General features: G+C 43.0%; 1 protein-coding gene across 1 annotated transcript; it reads right to left on the bottom strand.

The window, feature by feature from the left end:
• Nucleotides 1-269: 269 nt before the first annotated feature.
• dhcr7 (7-dehydrocholesterol reductase) lies at nucleotides 270-16,865 on the bottom strand. Its single transcript, XM_030098082.1, has 7 exons — nucleotides 16,755-16,865; nucleotides 3,697-3,803; nucleotides 2,746-2,968; nucleotides 2,577-2,667; nucleotides 2,122-2,335; nucleotides 1,845-2,049; nucleotides 270-1,307 (listed from the first exon to the last, which is right to left on the bottom strand). The coding sequence occupies exons 2-7, from the start codon at nucleotides 3,783-3,785 to the stop codon at nucleotides 711-713; spliced, it is 1,419 nt and encodes a 472-aa protein (XP_029953942.1). The 5' UTR covers nucleotides 3,786-3,803; nucleotides 16,755-16,865; the 3' UTR covers nucleotides 270-710.

The raw sequence follows: 16,865 nt of genomic DNA, 5'->3' as shown, positions 1-16,865 counted from the left end.
AACTGAAAGTTACACAATGCTGATCCTGTTCATCTTTAGAGCATCAAGAGGACTCCAGTTGTTTCTTTGACATTTGTGTTCATAAGTTTGATTTTGTCTCACTCATAAAGTTCATGCTCCCATCTCATTGCTCAGGTAAAACAAGAAATCGTTAAATCCTTGAACGTCCTTAACAGACCAGTATAACACAATAGAAAGGTTCATGGTTTGCGTCGTTATCTACTCTAAATATATACTGAGGATGAAGAGCAGTCTTATTCACATTACATTTTAATTTCAGACTTTATTGACATTTTAAGGCAGTTTTCATTTCAGGAGTTTAAAAAAACAATGAAGCTTGTAGTTCTTGTTCTGTTAGTCTGCAAACTACACAAATACAAAGATTATGTATAAAACTGTGTATAAGATCTCATTTGGTCCAGAAACCAACAAGCAGATAAAACAGTGAATATTGCTGGATAAACACATCACTGCTAATGACTAGTTCACGAGAAAGTCGAGCGGTGAATTCAACCACTGTTGGGCCGAATATAAAATGAAATCTTTCAACTTTTGAAGTGGGAAACAGTCATTTTTATGTCTTTTCTTACAAACTGATGAAATGATGAGAGAGTATTAAAAACAGAGAAAGTTCAGAGTGGAGATGTTCCTGCCTGGAGCAGGTTTTTATGTGGTGAAGAAAGGTGTGAGTCCAGAGCCTGGAGGCGTGTCTAGAAGACGGCGGGGATGAGTCTGTAGGGCACGGCGTTGGTGTAGCGCGTCCAGTCGCTGCCGTACTTGCTGCTGCAGCGATGCTCGTCGCGGACGCAGCGGTGCACCAGCAGGATGGTCATGTACACGATGTAGAAGTAGGGCAGGATGTGGCCGAAGCCGCAGGCGGCGCAGTACGCCAGCGAGCCCATCAGGTCCCCGGTGTAGTTGAAGTGGCGGGCCACGCCCCAGAAGCCCGACGTCAGCAGCTTGCTGCGGTGCGAGGCGCCGTCCGCCGAGCGGTACGAGCACTCGATGAAGGTGGGCTTGCGGCCCCAGATGGAGCAGGAGCCGTCGCTGCGGCGGAACAGGTCCTTCTGGTGGTTGGTGCTGCGGAAGATGTAGTAACCCAGCAGGCCCAGGAGCAGCACGGCGCCGGCGTGGAGCGCCGACAGCTGCACCGGGTGGTAGACCAGGTACAGGCCCTGCAGGGTGTAGAGGTACGGCAGCCACACGCAGTCGCCCCAGCCCAGGTACCAGCCGAAGTGGTCGTGGCAGATGTCGATGGTCTTCAGGTACCACGCCTCGTTCCAGAAGAAGTCCAACACGTACACCGCCTGTCGGCACACACACACATCACGCCGTCACACCAGAACCGTGGGCAGCGCTTGTAATCTGATTACTCCGAGAACCTCAGGCTGGCATAAACCTCCTTAGTGAGGAAGTGCTGCCACCCGGTGGACAAAAGTGGAATAAAACAAATCACATTTAAACTATTTTACCCTTCAAATATAAATATTAACATCTACAACTGATATTTCAAGACATTCTTAATTCTTTAATCTGTATAATATCAAAAAAATGTTTCAAATGTCTCATTGAAGACTTTTTTTAAACTACACTCAAGTCTTTCAATATAAATAAATACCATAAAACTTGGTTGACATTTTGAAGCATCCAGTAAAGTAACAGACTGGTGACTGGTTCTTAGCATGGTTAGCTTCACAGCTACAGGAGGAAATGTGGTTTGAACAGACATTTAAATGGGTTTGATCCCACTGTGTGTGTGTGTGTGTGTGTGTGTGTGTGTGTGTGTGTGTGTGTGTGTGTGTGTGTGTGTGTGTGTGTGTGCGTGGCGCCTCCCTTGCCCCCACCTGCAGCACGTTGACCAGCACCATGGAGTTGGTGACGTGTCCGTACAGCTGCTGCTGCTTGGCCATGTAGGACAGGTTGATGAGGGTCCAGGCCACGATGCCGGGCCGGCCGTTGAAGAAGAGCTTGAAGTCGAACCACTTGCCGATGCGGGGGTTGAACTCGATGCCCATCATGTAATTGTAGAAGACGTTCCCGGTGAATTTGCTGCGGAGGCACAAACGGGTGAGGAGGTGCGGAGGCTGAAACGGGGGGGACGGAGACAGCGGCGGTGCTCACCAGTCCTCGCCGTTGGTGGGGAACAGGTACGCCTTGACGAAGGCGAAGGTGGACACGGCGTAGCCCAGGATGTTGGCGCACCACATGAGGGGGATCCAGTTGTCGAAGACGATGGTGGGAGAGAACCAGTCCAGGTAGCGAGCGTTGAGCACCCACAGAAGATGAGTGATGAGCCAACACTGCAGCCCGTTGATCTCATACTTATTGATCAGGCCTGAGCAGGAGAGTCCAGGAGGGTCACACAGCGTTTACCGGTAAAAACACAAAACTTTCAGGGTGTTTTTGGGTCTGTTTACATGGCGACGGTGCTCAGAGGCACCGAAAACACAACGTTTAGAAAACACCATCTCCATGTAAAACAGCCATTAAAGGGCTGAATATGTGAACTGTGCTCATGTTTTGATGGATTCATAAAGAAAGAAGCCGTATTGGTGAAGTTCCAGATGTTTCCTCACCAGCGGGGGTCCGCGCCCCGTCCTGCACCCCTCCAACATATCCAGGAAGCAGCTTGTGTAAAACATCCGGGATGCACATGTAGAGGAAGACCTGACGGAAAACAGCCTGTTAGCTTGAAGACGAGGACACTGCTCCTCTTCCTCCTCCTCCTCCTCCTCCTCCACTCACCTGGAAGCCCACCCACACCGCGTAGATCCTGGCGGCGGTCCAGGTGAAGGAGGGTGCCCGGGCCCAGATGGAGAGCAGGGTGGCCTTCCCACTAAACAGGTCCAGCAGCGGCGCCGTGACGGAGCACTGGTACTGATCGCAGGCCATGACGAAGAAGAAGACGATGAAGGGGGCGAAGCAGAGGAGGAGGATGACGGAGATCAGGGAGAACCAGTCCACCTCCCTGGAGACGTCACACACACGTCAGAACACCGGGTTAAAGCCGCGGCGTCTCAGACTGAAGGCCGGCTCGCTGGCAGGGCCGCGCATCGTCAGGGAAGATTGACTGAACACGTTTCAAAAGCATGTTTCACGCTACATATTTTTCAGCTTTATGGCCCAGCCCTGCACAGCACCAACAAATAATGAAAAAAAATTAAGAAGTAATATATCTTTACCACGATAAGAGCGACCGGAATAACACAGGTTCATATCAGCAGCGAGGACACAGATGTGGCTTCCAGCTCAGTTTTTTTTTTTTTTTTTTTTTTTTTTTTAAATGGAGCTTACTAACTCTCCCTCTGTCTCTTACTGCTGTGCTGGGAATACAGCATCATTAAACCGCTAATTACAAGAATGACGAGCACAATAATAACCACACTTCCCACAGGACTCAGTGGAACTGGTAGATTTCAAGCTCCAGGATGCGGATGATGCACAAGTTAGGACCGTGGAAATACATCAATATATAGGTTCATATCAACACACACACACATACAGTATACATATATATATATATATGTATATGTACACATACATATATATATATATATATATATATATATATATATATATATATATATATATATTTTTTTTTTTTTTAACAATATTCCAGTATTCCTATATTAACCCCATGTATTGTATCGTATCATACAGCATTGACTGGTCTTGTTTAGGTTACTGTGGACTCACCATGCCCGTCCCCACTGTGCCGGCTCCTGGACCTGCTCCTGAGACTTCCCATTGGCACTGGGCTGAGTGCGCCTCCTGGTGGCCTCCATGGCCACTGCACGGTTCAGCTGCAAACAACCAGGTCATCAGGTTATGAAATCACAGCCTCTTATCTGTGTTCTTATTCATTCAGTTCAAGAAAGAAGAAGAAGAAGAGGAGCTACAAGCTTCACTCTGCAGACACAGTGTTGCTTTAAACAAACACTTCTGCAGCTTTCCAGTGGTGCACCTGGACACAGAGTTTAGTTTGTGAAGAGAAGGTGGTTTGGTAACAGGAATAAAGTGTGTGTCCTGTTCAGATTGAGAGATAAAGTAAAGGAGGTCAGCATGATAAAGATTCAGACTTTGAAAACAGTACAGCTGAGAAATGCAGCCGATCCAGATAAATCCAGCCTGCTCCGCAGTTCAGCGACTGTTGTGTAGCGAGGATCATAGACTTATAAAGAGTAGACGCTGCATCCACCACTACTACTTAATGGCGCTGACGAGCTGTTGGGCCGCCATCTTGGTCCAGTCACCTGCTCTGCTTCGTGTAGACAGGTACTACTGGGAAAATTAGAATATCCTGGAAAAGTGCATGCATTTCTGTAACTCAACCTTAAAGCAGAACTATGCAACTTTTTTACCTCAATAAATGTGTTTGAGAATCCCTGTGGGGGTAAACAAAGACTTGTCAGGGTGATTGGCCGGTCCCTTCACTTCCCTCGGGGTCTGTGTCCTGAAAACAGCGCTTCTGGCGAGAACAAACCTGCTTTACGGCGCTCATACGGGAGTACAAGTATAAAAGCGCGTAAAACAAACATGAAACCCTCGCTAGCGTTAGCAACACCACCCTTAGGCGCTCACGGATGGCAGAACCAACAAGACAGAAAAAACCTTTGTCTGACGAGCAGGAGGGGCGGGGGATGATACGGAGAACGTTTACGACAGTGAGCTTTCACAGGAGGCCAACAGGGGGAGCGCTAAAGCAAATCTTGCATAGTACTGCTTTAAAGGTGAAATGTAAATACTACACAGACAAACACTACGCTAATCAATATATTTCATGCTTTTATTTGTTTTGATTTTGCTGATCAGGACTTGCAGCTTCAGAAAACCCCAGATTCAAAAACTGAGATAATTTGAATATTGCTTGAAATCAACAAAAAGATGATTTTAAATATGGAAATGTAAAGCCTCTGAACGTAAAATCTTGCATCTGTACTTAGAACTTGCTTGGGGCCCCTTTGAATGAATGACTGCCTCAGTACGGCGTAGAAGCTCCCAGCTTGTGGCACACCTCAGGTGCTCTGGAAGACCAACCTGCTTCAATCACAGCTTGTTTGCTCTCTTCCCGTTCAGCTTTCTCTTAGCAATGCCCCACAGATTCTCTATGGGGTTCCGGTCAGGCGAGTTTGCGGGCCACAGTAATCCCGTGGTTGTTGAACCAGGATTTTGGACTTTTGGCGGTGTGGGCAGCTGCCAAGTCAATCATAACTGCTTTAATACTTTTAAAGCAAACGTCACAAAGCAGGTATGATCAGGACACACGCTTCAGTCTAATTTAATGATCATAGTGGAATAAAAACAGTCACAGAATATTCTGATATATGATCGATATCAATAATCTATTTATTGTTGTGCTGTGTTAAATACAAATTTTAGTGAAATTGCCTTAGTTTGTAAATGTTGATTTTTATTTCCTGTTTGAAACAAGCCTAAAGTGGTATATTATGAGTTATTTGAAGTTCTGTTTTGGAATTTTTATTTTACTTGTCATGCTCATGTTTCACTCTTCATGTGAACGCGTCCTCCAAATTCAAGGGCACTTTGGTTTTTATGTTGCAAGAATGCGTTTTATCAGAATGCTGTTGTTTACCGTTCCACATGTTGGCAACAATTTCAATTAAAACAGGCTCAGAAAGGTGACTTGGGCTAAATTGGTCTCTTTTTTCTGTCAACTTTACATTAGTAAATGGTTTTGTTACAGTGTTCAGAAACTTGGAAATTAATCTCAAAAATCAACATAAAAAATTGTGATTGTGATGAAACCATGATTTTATTATCAAAGTATGATATTTTGAAATATTGCCCACCGCCTATTATATATATATATATATATATATATATATATATGTGTGTGTGTGTGTGTGTGTGTGTGTGTGTGTGTGTATATATACGTAGAAACCTCCAATTATGTTCATCAGATCAGTAAAAACATGGATCTGATATTTATTCCAGGTAGTGCTGAGCCCTCGGTGTCAGTACAGTGTACTCTCATGCTCTTTTCAGACCTGATTACCGTTTGTGTGGTTTGAGCAGGTTTAATATACCATAAGAGATCTGAGCATTTACACACTATACCCCAGCACTGTAGAATTAGCCAAAGAAATCCTGACTTGGCGGATGCTGTGGACACGTTCGGACAGCAGGCGCAGACTCCAAACAAACATGGCCGCAGCAGGTGACTGACCACCAGCCACTTCTCTCCAAAGGAAACGGGTTTGTTAATTGTGGCGTTGAGAAAATTCAGAGATCTCTGCTTCTGCATGGTGTTCCTGACGACTTCAAGCCAGGAACTCTCGCTGCCCTGATGCTATTTAAACAGATTTACCTTTTCTGTAATTTACTTTATTATGGGGATGCACGATATGGAAAAATTTTAACCGATACCGATTACCGATAATTAACTACTTCTCATGGCCGATACCGATACCGATAAGTTCAGATTTTTATATTCAATATAATCTTAAAATAATCTGAAGTTTGTGTACCAAGGAGAAAAAAAACATTGAAGATGCAGTAATGAATAAAGTAATACTTTAGTAGCTCTGGCCTGACTATAACAGCAAACAACAGTACAGACTCTTCACATGTTCATTTATTTTTTGTGAAAATATCAAACAGTTACAATGAGTAACAGTCCATTTTTTTCCAAACAAAAATAAATCAAAATAAAATCTCCTGTAATTGTTTACACAGGCTGTCAAACTTCTCAAAACTCAGTGTATCAAATATGACATCAAATCCCAACTTAAGCAAAAACTGCATCCTTTAAGAAAAGGGTTTCACAGAACTGTGACTTGTTTGTCTGCCAAAAAAATGAAGTGAAATATTTTTTAACTATGAAATAAATTAAATGCATTGACATGTCAGCCTCAAATCTAAAAACTAGGGGTGTCAACGTTTACAAGTTTTTCTACACGTGGCGTTAGATATATCTTTTTCTATTGCAGTTGTGCTAAATGACCACAAGATGGCTCTGTCTCCTTTGAAATACACTATCTCATAATTCCATTAAATCAAAGACATTCCACTAGTTATCAGGCAAAGGGACCATTTCAGCTGTTAATTTGATGATATGTTCAGTCTTGTCACATTCCTTTAATTTGTTGTATATAAAATCCCTCATGCTAGCTTGTGAAAAGCTAGCGTTAGCTCACCAGCTAGCGTTAGCTCGCTAGCTAGCGTTAGCTTCGATGCTCGCTGCAGCGTCTCTCGTTCTGATCTTGTTGGGGTGTTTCCATGGCGGCTGATCTCTCCTAGATCCCGTACTGCTGCTGTAAACCAGCTTTGTCTGAAACAGCCTCCACCCAGCAGTAGGTTCCATTTTGAAAAGCTGCCGCACCGCGCCCAGCTCGTTGTCGGCTGCATTCGCGTCTCCGAGCCACCTTGAACGCAACACTTAGAGCCATATGAAATCAGTGTTAACAGAATCGCGGACGGAATCGCGGAAATGACCAATAAAAACGGAATTGGAATAAAACGCGGAATATTGCGGAATTCGTCCTAATCTGGTCTGAAATTCAGTTTTCGGGAGAAAATGGAACCTTATAGTGCAAAGCAAACATGCCGGGGGGACCGCCCGAGCTGCTTCAACGTGTACGTCACTTCCACAGCACTGCTAACATGCTAAAGCTGCGTTCACAACGCCAAATGCTTTCCGCGATTTTGCGTCAAAATACAATTGAAAACGAATGTGAACGCCTGTTCCAGCCACGACGAGACGCGACGCAACAACACGATGTCCAAGCGAGCTGCTCCCTCCCCTCTAACACATTCAAAAAAGTTATGAAACTCCACGCTAAGCGCTAAATACAGAGCAGAACAGTACACGGACTTTTATGCCTCAGGGGACAAGCTTTTTTGTAAATACTGTTAACGTACTGTGGACTGGACTCGCAAAGACGCATGCGACTAATTGTAAAGTATTTCTTTGTTGCAGGACTTTAAACATTAAATGGACCGTTATATCTTATTAAATTGTGGACATTTATTCATTTCCACTTACCAGACACCTTTTTTTATGGTAAAAATGAGCATAAAAAACAAAATACCAAATTCAGAAATATTAAAACGGAAAAAACGGAATTTGGGAAAAAATAAAACGGAATTGGGGAAAAAATAAAACGGATTTCATATACCTCTAAACACTGGCTGTGGCAGCTTTTGGAAGCTACGGAGAGGCGCAAAAACCCTTCTCCTCCTTAGCAGTCAAGGTGCAGGGCAGCAGTGAACCCGCAGAACAAACCCGTGCTGCAGATGCCGTCTCCTCGAGCCAGAAGTTAAAGAAGTTAAGGCGCAGCACGCCGGCTAGCCATTTTACTGAACCCATTAATTTACCGGTTTAATTTATCGGACTAAATTAAATTATCGGATTGATAAAAATGACGTCATTTTTGCCTCGTATCAGCTGATAATTTATCGGACCGATAATTATCGTGCATCCCTACTTTATTAACACATTTCCATTGTCACTTCCTACAAGTAAGTCATTGGCCCAGTTTACATGGGTGTTTTTTTTTTTTAATCGGATTGTAAACAATCGTATTAAACGGAGTGTATTCATGAAGTGATCCACGATGAATCCTCGTTTACAAGGACCCTTGGTGAAGCGGATTATACAGCGTCCTGTGACATGCGCACAAAGTCTCACGAGGAACTTGCAGGTCTTTAGCTCCGCAGCAGCAGTCCTCAGCGCCGAGCAGAGTGATTTTATCTGCTGATTTCTGCTCAAATAATGTCCCAAAAGTCCATGATACGCTGCTAAAAGGGCAGCTGCTCCCCTGGCTGCAGCACCGCTGCGCTGAGCTGCACGTCTCGGTGTGAGCTCTGCTCCGCGTTTCGATGTTTCGAATTAACTGGTGCCCGTGTTAACTTGTGACCAATACATGATTGAAAAATGTAGTCGTTCTGGCGAACGTCGGTTATCGACAGTTACAGTGAGTGTATACGTTTAAAGTCATTTGTGAGTCTTACTTTAACAACTGCTGTAATCAAAATGTGTTTACACAGACCTCCGCCGTCATTCGTTAACACGGGAACCAGTTAATCCATAACACCAACCAGCGATCGCTTGTATTCTGCTATGGAGCTCTTTATACAACTCGCTATTGCGCGATTTGGTTCCATCTCGCCTCTCCAATGTTTTTTCTGTCGGGGTTTTTTACTAAAAAAGTGTTTTTCAACCACCGTGGCGTTCTCTACTGATTTTTTGACTGTGCTGCTTCCCGTTTACTGGCACGTCACGCATGCGCAGAACAAACACTCCCCCAGTTCAATCCGCTCCGCTGTCAGACTCGCTTATAAGGGACACGGAGCGGATTGTCGATCGGTGTAGACCACCTCATACAATCGGCTCCAAATTACAATCCGCTCCGAGTGAAGCGGATCCACTCTTCATTTACATGACACATTTTACAATCCGCTCCATGTACAATCCGCTTATACGTGGTCCATGTAAACGTGCCCACTGAAACATTTGGAGCATTTTGTTTGAAAACAACCTCAAAACTAGGAAGGAGAACTGTGTTTATAAGAAAAGATTATAATAGCAAAGTCTTTTTTCCAACTTTCCTTGAACAATTAAAGCTGCTGTAGACAGGATTTTGCTAGTCAGTGCTAATTTTTCTGTGTTTTCTTTGGATTAAATGTTAGAGTATCCATTGATAATCCTTCAGGAGTGTAGTACAATTGCACTACCGCGAGGGCGCAGCGTTTCCATCTGTCTCTGTTCTGAGCTGAAAAGGAATCTCGACAGCTCCAGGTATCTTTGACCAATCAGAAGAGCCCATGAGGCTCTAACGGTGATTGGTCGAGGGGCGTTTGTCGCACGTTCTTGTGGGAGGGGTTTAACTTGCATAAGGGCGTGATGTCAGAGAAAACAGGACAGGATTGGCTGTGCTGGGTTTCAAATCGCCATCTTAGATGCACTGTAAACGCCAATATTCAAATTAATAAGAATTGATTAGTGAGCGAAACTCAGAAATCATCAACCTGTTGTGCATACTAAACCTGAATGAGTAAGTCGAAATTTGGGGTTGGAGAACATGCTTAACTTAATGCATCCCATTTCAGTTAACTAAAATAGATTAATTTAGAGTCCCAGGGTCCTTTGGGCATTCTTTCAGACATGCGCAGATCTGCTCCATCTACTTTTCGCGCTCATCTCGCTTTGGACATGCGAGAAAGGCTGCAGTGGACCGGAGCTACATTGAATGCAGCCATCCAGTTTGTGTGAGGATACAGAGTGGAGTTTTCACACTGACTTTGGTAAGTAAATACTTTCTGTTTAGTTAATCAACGAGGTTTCACGTTTTGTCATGTTTTGTCTCAGCATGTGGCTTTAAGTTTTACTAACTTTTCATGCCAAATCCGCCATCACGAAATCGCACATGGAGTCACGGAATTGGACTTTCATTGCTGTATTCAATATAAATGTGGATTACCACGGAGAATTGTGGATTTTTTTTTTTTATTTAAAGGGTCTTTTTTTGGATTAAAAAGGAATTTATCTGTGGAGAAAGTGCCCCGGAAATGCGCGCCTCATCCCCCCCTCCCCTACTCATTAATGTGGAAGCAGCCGCTTGAAACTTGCTCGGTGCTAAGTTGGCAAAGACGCTCCGAAGCTCCGGACTGACTCCCGCAGGGCAGCAGGGGGCAGAGCAGTGCAGGAGATCAAATGTTGGGCGGGTTTTGTCAATATACTGCTGACTGGACCCGTTAAGACACCTAACGCGAGGACCACCTGAAGAGTACTATTTATTTTGTTAACAATTTCTTCAGTTGATATTTAACGTTCAAGGATATCCAATGTTCAAAAGTTGAGCATTAATATGTTATAATATATGCAAGATATTTCTAAACTAATGTGCAATAATTGTGATTTCAGTATTGACCATAATAATCTTTATTATGATTGCATGATCAAGCAGCTCTAATTCACTGTAGTTTTATACATCAGTGCGTCAATCAATGTTATGATGGTCAGCTTAATGTTGTTTTCCTTCTTCGTATTTCTACTCTCTGTTTTTCAGATCTTTGCCGAGTTTAATCGCATCGCCAGCAAGGATCTTGAAGGAGACTTCTATAAAGCTCTTGACAAGCACGCGCCACGCTTCATCGACCTTTTCAAGTCCAAAAAAGGAGCTATTGGACAAAAACTGACAGACTTGATGCAGCACATCAACTGGATGGTAAGGATTCTGTTGTATTTCCAAATTTGGAGTAATTTACACTCCAGCATTGATTGGCAGCAATGAATCTTAGGTCTGTTTCACGCACTCTGCATATAACTCAAGCGTCATCAACATTGGGTTTTCACACAGCCTACGAGTCTGCTGTGTGGCTGCTGAATGCTGCTGTTGATTGTACTTGAGATAGAGACAGCATATGCGCCTGAAAACTCCTGCTTTTCACCAAAATTTCTCAAACCTGTAGACATGATATAAATAACTCCAGCCTGCTGTAACTATAGATTGAATAATGCAATCTGATCATTTGACAGTGAAAACAAAATGGAAAAACATTTTTTCTTGTTTCTGGCTCTGACACGATTAGAGCTGCAGTAACTTGATGAATCCACCCAATTATAACATTTTCTGTTGGGTACTTAAAACCTAAAGTGCTATCTCTGATATAAACCTGCGGTATTAATGAAAATACAGAACACAACACATATTACCCAAAACTCTCAAAATGCGATAAAGGTCTTAACTTATATCTGTTCTTTCTATATTTTCAGTCGCCTGATGTCACAGAACTTCGGGCTGTTGTCCTCAAAGGCCTTCCAGTTCTTTTCAGCGAGGACTCCAGTGAAGTCTACGTGACTTGCCATGTAAGTAAAAGAAACATTGATTTCAATTATCTCAATTTATTGACAAACCATATTTATTATGCTTTTCATAGCATTTTCAAATTTAAAATATAATTATTTTCACCTACACAAGTTAAAAATCCCTTTGGATGAGCTGGAGAAGACATTGTCTACCAACTGTGGAAAAAGTGAACTCAATTTGTAAATTTTCAGCAGTGAAGCAGCATAAACACCATAAACATTCAATATAATAGTTTGATACAAAAGGGAAATTTGACTGCATTATGAGTACTTCTACTTCGGAAGCCCACACTTTTTTTTTTTCCTTCTCTGTAGTCTGCGCCTCCCCTGAAACCCTCTCCCCTGAAACCCTCTGGCGCCCCCCAGGGGAGGCGCACCTCACACTTAGAAAATCGCTGCTCTAATCAAATAACTACAAAATATGATCAAGACATCCTTACTGATCTCATAAATCATCAGTCATCATAAATGATGAACAATATACTCACCCTGAATGCTTTTGTGATCCGAACAGTGCTTCGGGAGAAATTTAGATCCAAATCGAGCGGCGGACATCCGTATACGGCTAGCAGACGGGACATGAGTAACGCCGCTCATACAACGGCTTTAATTGTCCAAAAACTCAATAGTTTCACCAATATTTTGTGAACATTAAATGTTGTAGTGGTTTTGGTGACCTCTGAACTGAAAGCTTTGTTTACGGCTGCCGCAGTACGGCTCATTGTTTCAGGGGCTACCTGAGGCTGCACAACAACTTTCTTCTTCCACTTTAGTGCAAAATGGACGAATATCTGTCAGATGAAGATGTTGTGGACGAGAACTTTGAATATGAAGGGTGTCCTTAGAGTTTGGAGCCAGAGTATACAGATGAAGAGCACATCGAAAGGTGAGCGCAGAGGAAAGAGAAGAACAGCTGCCAGAGCCATACTGCGCATGGCGCGGCAGCCGTAAACAAAGCTTTCAGTTCAGAGGTCAACAGAACCACAACATTTATCTCGTGACACCGGGCTGTGGTGGAGGAGTGGCGTGAGCGAACCATGATGAAATATTGGTGAAGCTAATGAGTTTCTGGATGATTAAAGCCGTTTATGGAGCTCGATTTTGGATCTAAATTTCTCCCGAAGCACTGTTTGGATCAGGTAAGCCTTCTGGGCGAGTATATTGTTTTACTTCATTCTATAAACAACGTGAAAGCTGTTGAAACCAAACTTTTCCTTTAAATGAATTTGGAGTTGCGCCAGGTTACCCTCACATCCAAAAGAAGACCAGATTCAATAACTTGTCCTGTATGGTTTTTTGCAGGACACAGCGAAAGAAGAAGCTCTCGCCTCAATCACAGTTGGGGTGCTGAGTGTGATGGAAGAAGTTCAGCAGCAGGGTCCAAACAAAGCGCACCCCCAGCCCATCTCTACGGCCATCACACTTGAGGGAGGTACTGTCATGGACAATGTCAGAGATTTTCCCCAGGCAGTCTGCCTTCTGTTTGGGTTTATGTATGCCCTTCACTTGGACTATCCAAAACCCATGGAAAACACATTCAGATTCATCCAAGCAGTCATGCTTGGACTGGGAAACAAAACCCTCCCCCCAAAACTGATCACTTTGCAGAACAAACTGATGGCATAGGTCAGTTAAAATCCCTGAGTACAAACTTCATGTGAAAGAAACAAGATTATTTCTTTACTGTTTCAAGTAAACTGTGTAGTGTTCAAATCTAACACATTGATATTGTTTGTATGAATGATTTGTTGATTTGAGTAATTTGTTGATTGGTAGTTTTTGTAGTTGAGTATTTGTAAGACAGTGAATTATTTTATCTTAATTAATCACTGCTGTGCACTTCACAACATGAAAATGTATTGGTTATAGTTCCAGGTAAAAACAGAGTTCGTCAGAAAGGAGGAAGGTGGGTAGGTAGGGAGATGGTTTCAGTGATTTCCCCAGGCAGGAAGGTGATTTGTTAATTTGAGTGATTTGTTGATTCACAGTTGATATTGTATGTAAGACAGTGATGTATTATATGTGAATTATTTCACTGCTGTGCACTTTATAACATGAAAGCATGTTGATTATAATTCCAGGTAGAGAGTTAGTCAGAAAGGAGGGAGGTGGGTAGGTAAAGAGGAAGGTAAAGAGGTAGGGAGGTGCAGAGGGAGAGAGGGAGGTTCCTGGGAAGAAGGTAAAGAGGTAGTTAGGAAGAGAGAAAGGTAAAGGGGTAGGTAGGTGCGGAGGCAGAGAGGAAGGGAGGTAGGTATATAGAAAGGTAGGGATGGACAGAGGTAGGGAGGGATGTTGGTGAGAAGGAAAGGAAAAGGGTGGGTAGGTTTGGAGGCAAAGTGAGGAAGGTAGGTAGGATGGTATGTAGGAAGGTTGGGATGGAGAGAGGAAAGAATGTAGATGGCAGGTGTGGAGGGAGGTATGTATGTATGTACGGAAGGTCCCTTCAGTTTGTTTCTTTCAATTTTGTGCATTGTCTTTCCTCAAAAGTGCTCCATGTTTGTTCCCAGGGTAATAAATGCACTATTTAGAATTTAAAATAAATGTTAATCGCACTTCATAAATTGAGTGTTCTCCATTCATTGTGTTTTTGAGCCTCATTACAGCTGGATAATGTTTTTTAGCATGTCTGAATTTCAATTGTAAAATTCCTGTAGGTCAAGAAAATTAAGTTAAATTCACCTTAATATGATGGATGAGTGAAGCTAAAGATAATTAAGCTTTCACAACCCATGAATATTAAGTTGAATGTACTAAAATAGATAGTTAATTTGATTACCACAAACTCAAAATAAATAAGTTACTGAATCTAATTAATTTGTTAATTTGAGTATTAATAACTCAAAATATCTGATTTACTATAACCTAATTTATTTTAGTTAATTTGAGTACTGCTTACTCAAAATATGTAGTTTACTTTAACCTAATTTAATTAAGTTCATGTCAGTACAGCTAACTCAAAATATCTAATTTAATATAGCCTAATTTATTTAAGTTGATTTGAGTACTGCAAACTCACAATAAATAAGTTAATCAAATATAATTTATTTTAGTTTACAAAAATTACTTCTTTTGAGGCAACGACTTTGCATATTTTTTTTAAGTAAAGTCAACTTATTATATTTTACAGTGTGGGTCAAATCGCCATCTTGCTGAGGTAACCCTAAGCAAGATGGCGGAGATGCCGAATCCTGCCTACAGCACCTTTAAGCATGACTGTAAAGAAATACAAACACACACACAGCAAACATTTCTGGAGCAAAAGTAAAGCCGGTGAGCCCGTTATACATGTTACACCTGTATACACATTACACACACACTGCACACACCAGTGACATGCAGTCACTAGATGCAGGTGTCTTTATTTCTCATTTTACCTCAACTTTTTGACTGTTTTGGTTTTTTTTTTGTTGCTGTTTAAATTAAAAATCACGAAATGTGGACATTTCCTGCATCCCTGGTCTCCTCGTTCTTTCTGGGGTGAGACACACACTGACTCCGCCTCACCCTGATTGTGCAATTCCCCACAACCTGTCGGCAGCGACGGGACAGCGAGCCGCTCGCGCTGCGTGTCTTCTATCAGAAGTTTTAGGAAATGATCACACGTGCCCCCTGACTATCCCGAGCTCAGCTCATGTGCATCATGTTGACTGAGTGATGAACAGCAGTGAGCCTCATGGTAGGGGGCGCTCCAGAGCCCAGAGACTCTGATGCTGTGGCTGCAGAGGAGGAAACCTATGTATGAACTTGCTTTACAATCTACATTTTTTTAAATGATGGAAGATTATAAATCCAGGATCAAACTATTCGCTAAACTGGATTTCCACTTGAAGCAGGAAGTAAAATTAAAGGGATATGTGTCCAGAAGGATCTGCATTTGAACTACATTTAAAGGAAAAAGTAAGACTAAGGTAACATTTTATAATGAAATATGCATCAGGAGGTGTAAATATCAATATTTTCTTGTGCATATTGATAGTTATTAATTTAAGAGTTCATCCTTATTTGATTTTTTTTAAATATTCTATTCTCTAATTTAATTCTGTGTGGAGCAACTGCAATGAATTGTCTTCTGGGAAAATAAAGTAGGGCTGCACGATGAGGCAGTGGCTTTTGTTCACTCACCTCACAACGACAAGGTCATGAGTTCAAGTACGGCTGTGGCCTTTCTGTGTACAGCTGGCATGTTCTGTGTGTGTGTGTGTGTGTGTGTGGGCGCGCGCGCGTGTTTGTGTGATCTCCTACAATCCAATGGGAGGTTAAATAGTGACTTTAAATTGAACACTGGTGTGAACATGAGTGTGTGGTCATCTATCAGTGTGTGTTTTTCCTGAGATGGACTAGAGACTTGTCCAGGATGGAACCTCGGACTGGCTCCAGTTCACCATGCACGTTACACACACACACACAAACACAAACACACACACACCTGGACGGGCGCGCGCGAGCACACACACACACACACACACACACACACACACACACACACACACACACACACACACACACACACACACACACCTGGACGGGCGCGCGCGAGCACACACACACACACACACACACACACACACACACACACACACACACACACACACACACACACCTGGACGGAGTCCCAGAGTGTCCAAGCTTTTTAAGTTTGCTCTTTTCACTTCAGTATTTTGCTTCATTTTTTTCAACATAGTTTAACAATGCAAATAAATAAAGTAGGAAGCGCGTCCCTCCGCTCCGCAACTCTGTCTGAAAGGCTGTCTTTAGGGTTGTTTTTCGGTGTGATAACACCTTTTATCAGCCTGTCCGGTTCGCGGGTCGTTTGACGCTAACGTGGAAGTGACGGCGTCCCGCTTCTCTGAGATACACGCCGCTTTTCCAGGGTTAAACGGGAGAAAACGCGTTCGCGATTCGGCGGAGCTCCGGGGATACTCACCGGGGATAACTGTCACGTTAGACAGAGCAGGAGGAAGGAGGCAGGACGGAGGCCGCTCCGCTTTTCTTCTCTTCCGAACCCGCTGCTGCTGCTTATCCGCCCACAGCTGAA

This window comes from Salarias fasciatus, chromosome 1 (assembly GCF_902148845.1).
Source record: "Salarias fasciatus chromosome 1, fSalaFa1.1, whole genome shotgun sequence".
Classification (NCBI taxonomy): Eukaryota; Metazoa; Chordata; class Actinopteri; order Blenniiformes; family Blenniidae; genus Salarias; species Salarias fasciatus.
Note: the sequence above shows the minus strand (reverse complement) of the source record. Positions and strands in the feature narration are given on the sequence as shown.

What these genes read in the sequence shown, in the direction of transcription:
- dhcr7 (XM_030098082.1), bottom strand. Translation starts at nt 3,785, where the DNA reads ATGGAGGCCACCAGGAGGCGCACTCAGCCCAGTGCCAATGGGAAGTCT. An exon ending in CGGTGTGGGTGGGCTTCCAG is followed by an intron (nt 2,668 to 2,745) that starts GTGAGTGGAGGA and finishes GTTTTCCGTCAG; the next exon opens with GTCTTCCTCTACATGTGCAT. An exon ending in CCCACCAACGGCGAGGACTG is followed by an intron (nt 2,050 to 2,121) that starts GTGAGCACCGCC and finishes GTGCCTCCGCAG; the next exon opens with CAAATTCACCGGGAACGTCT.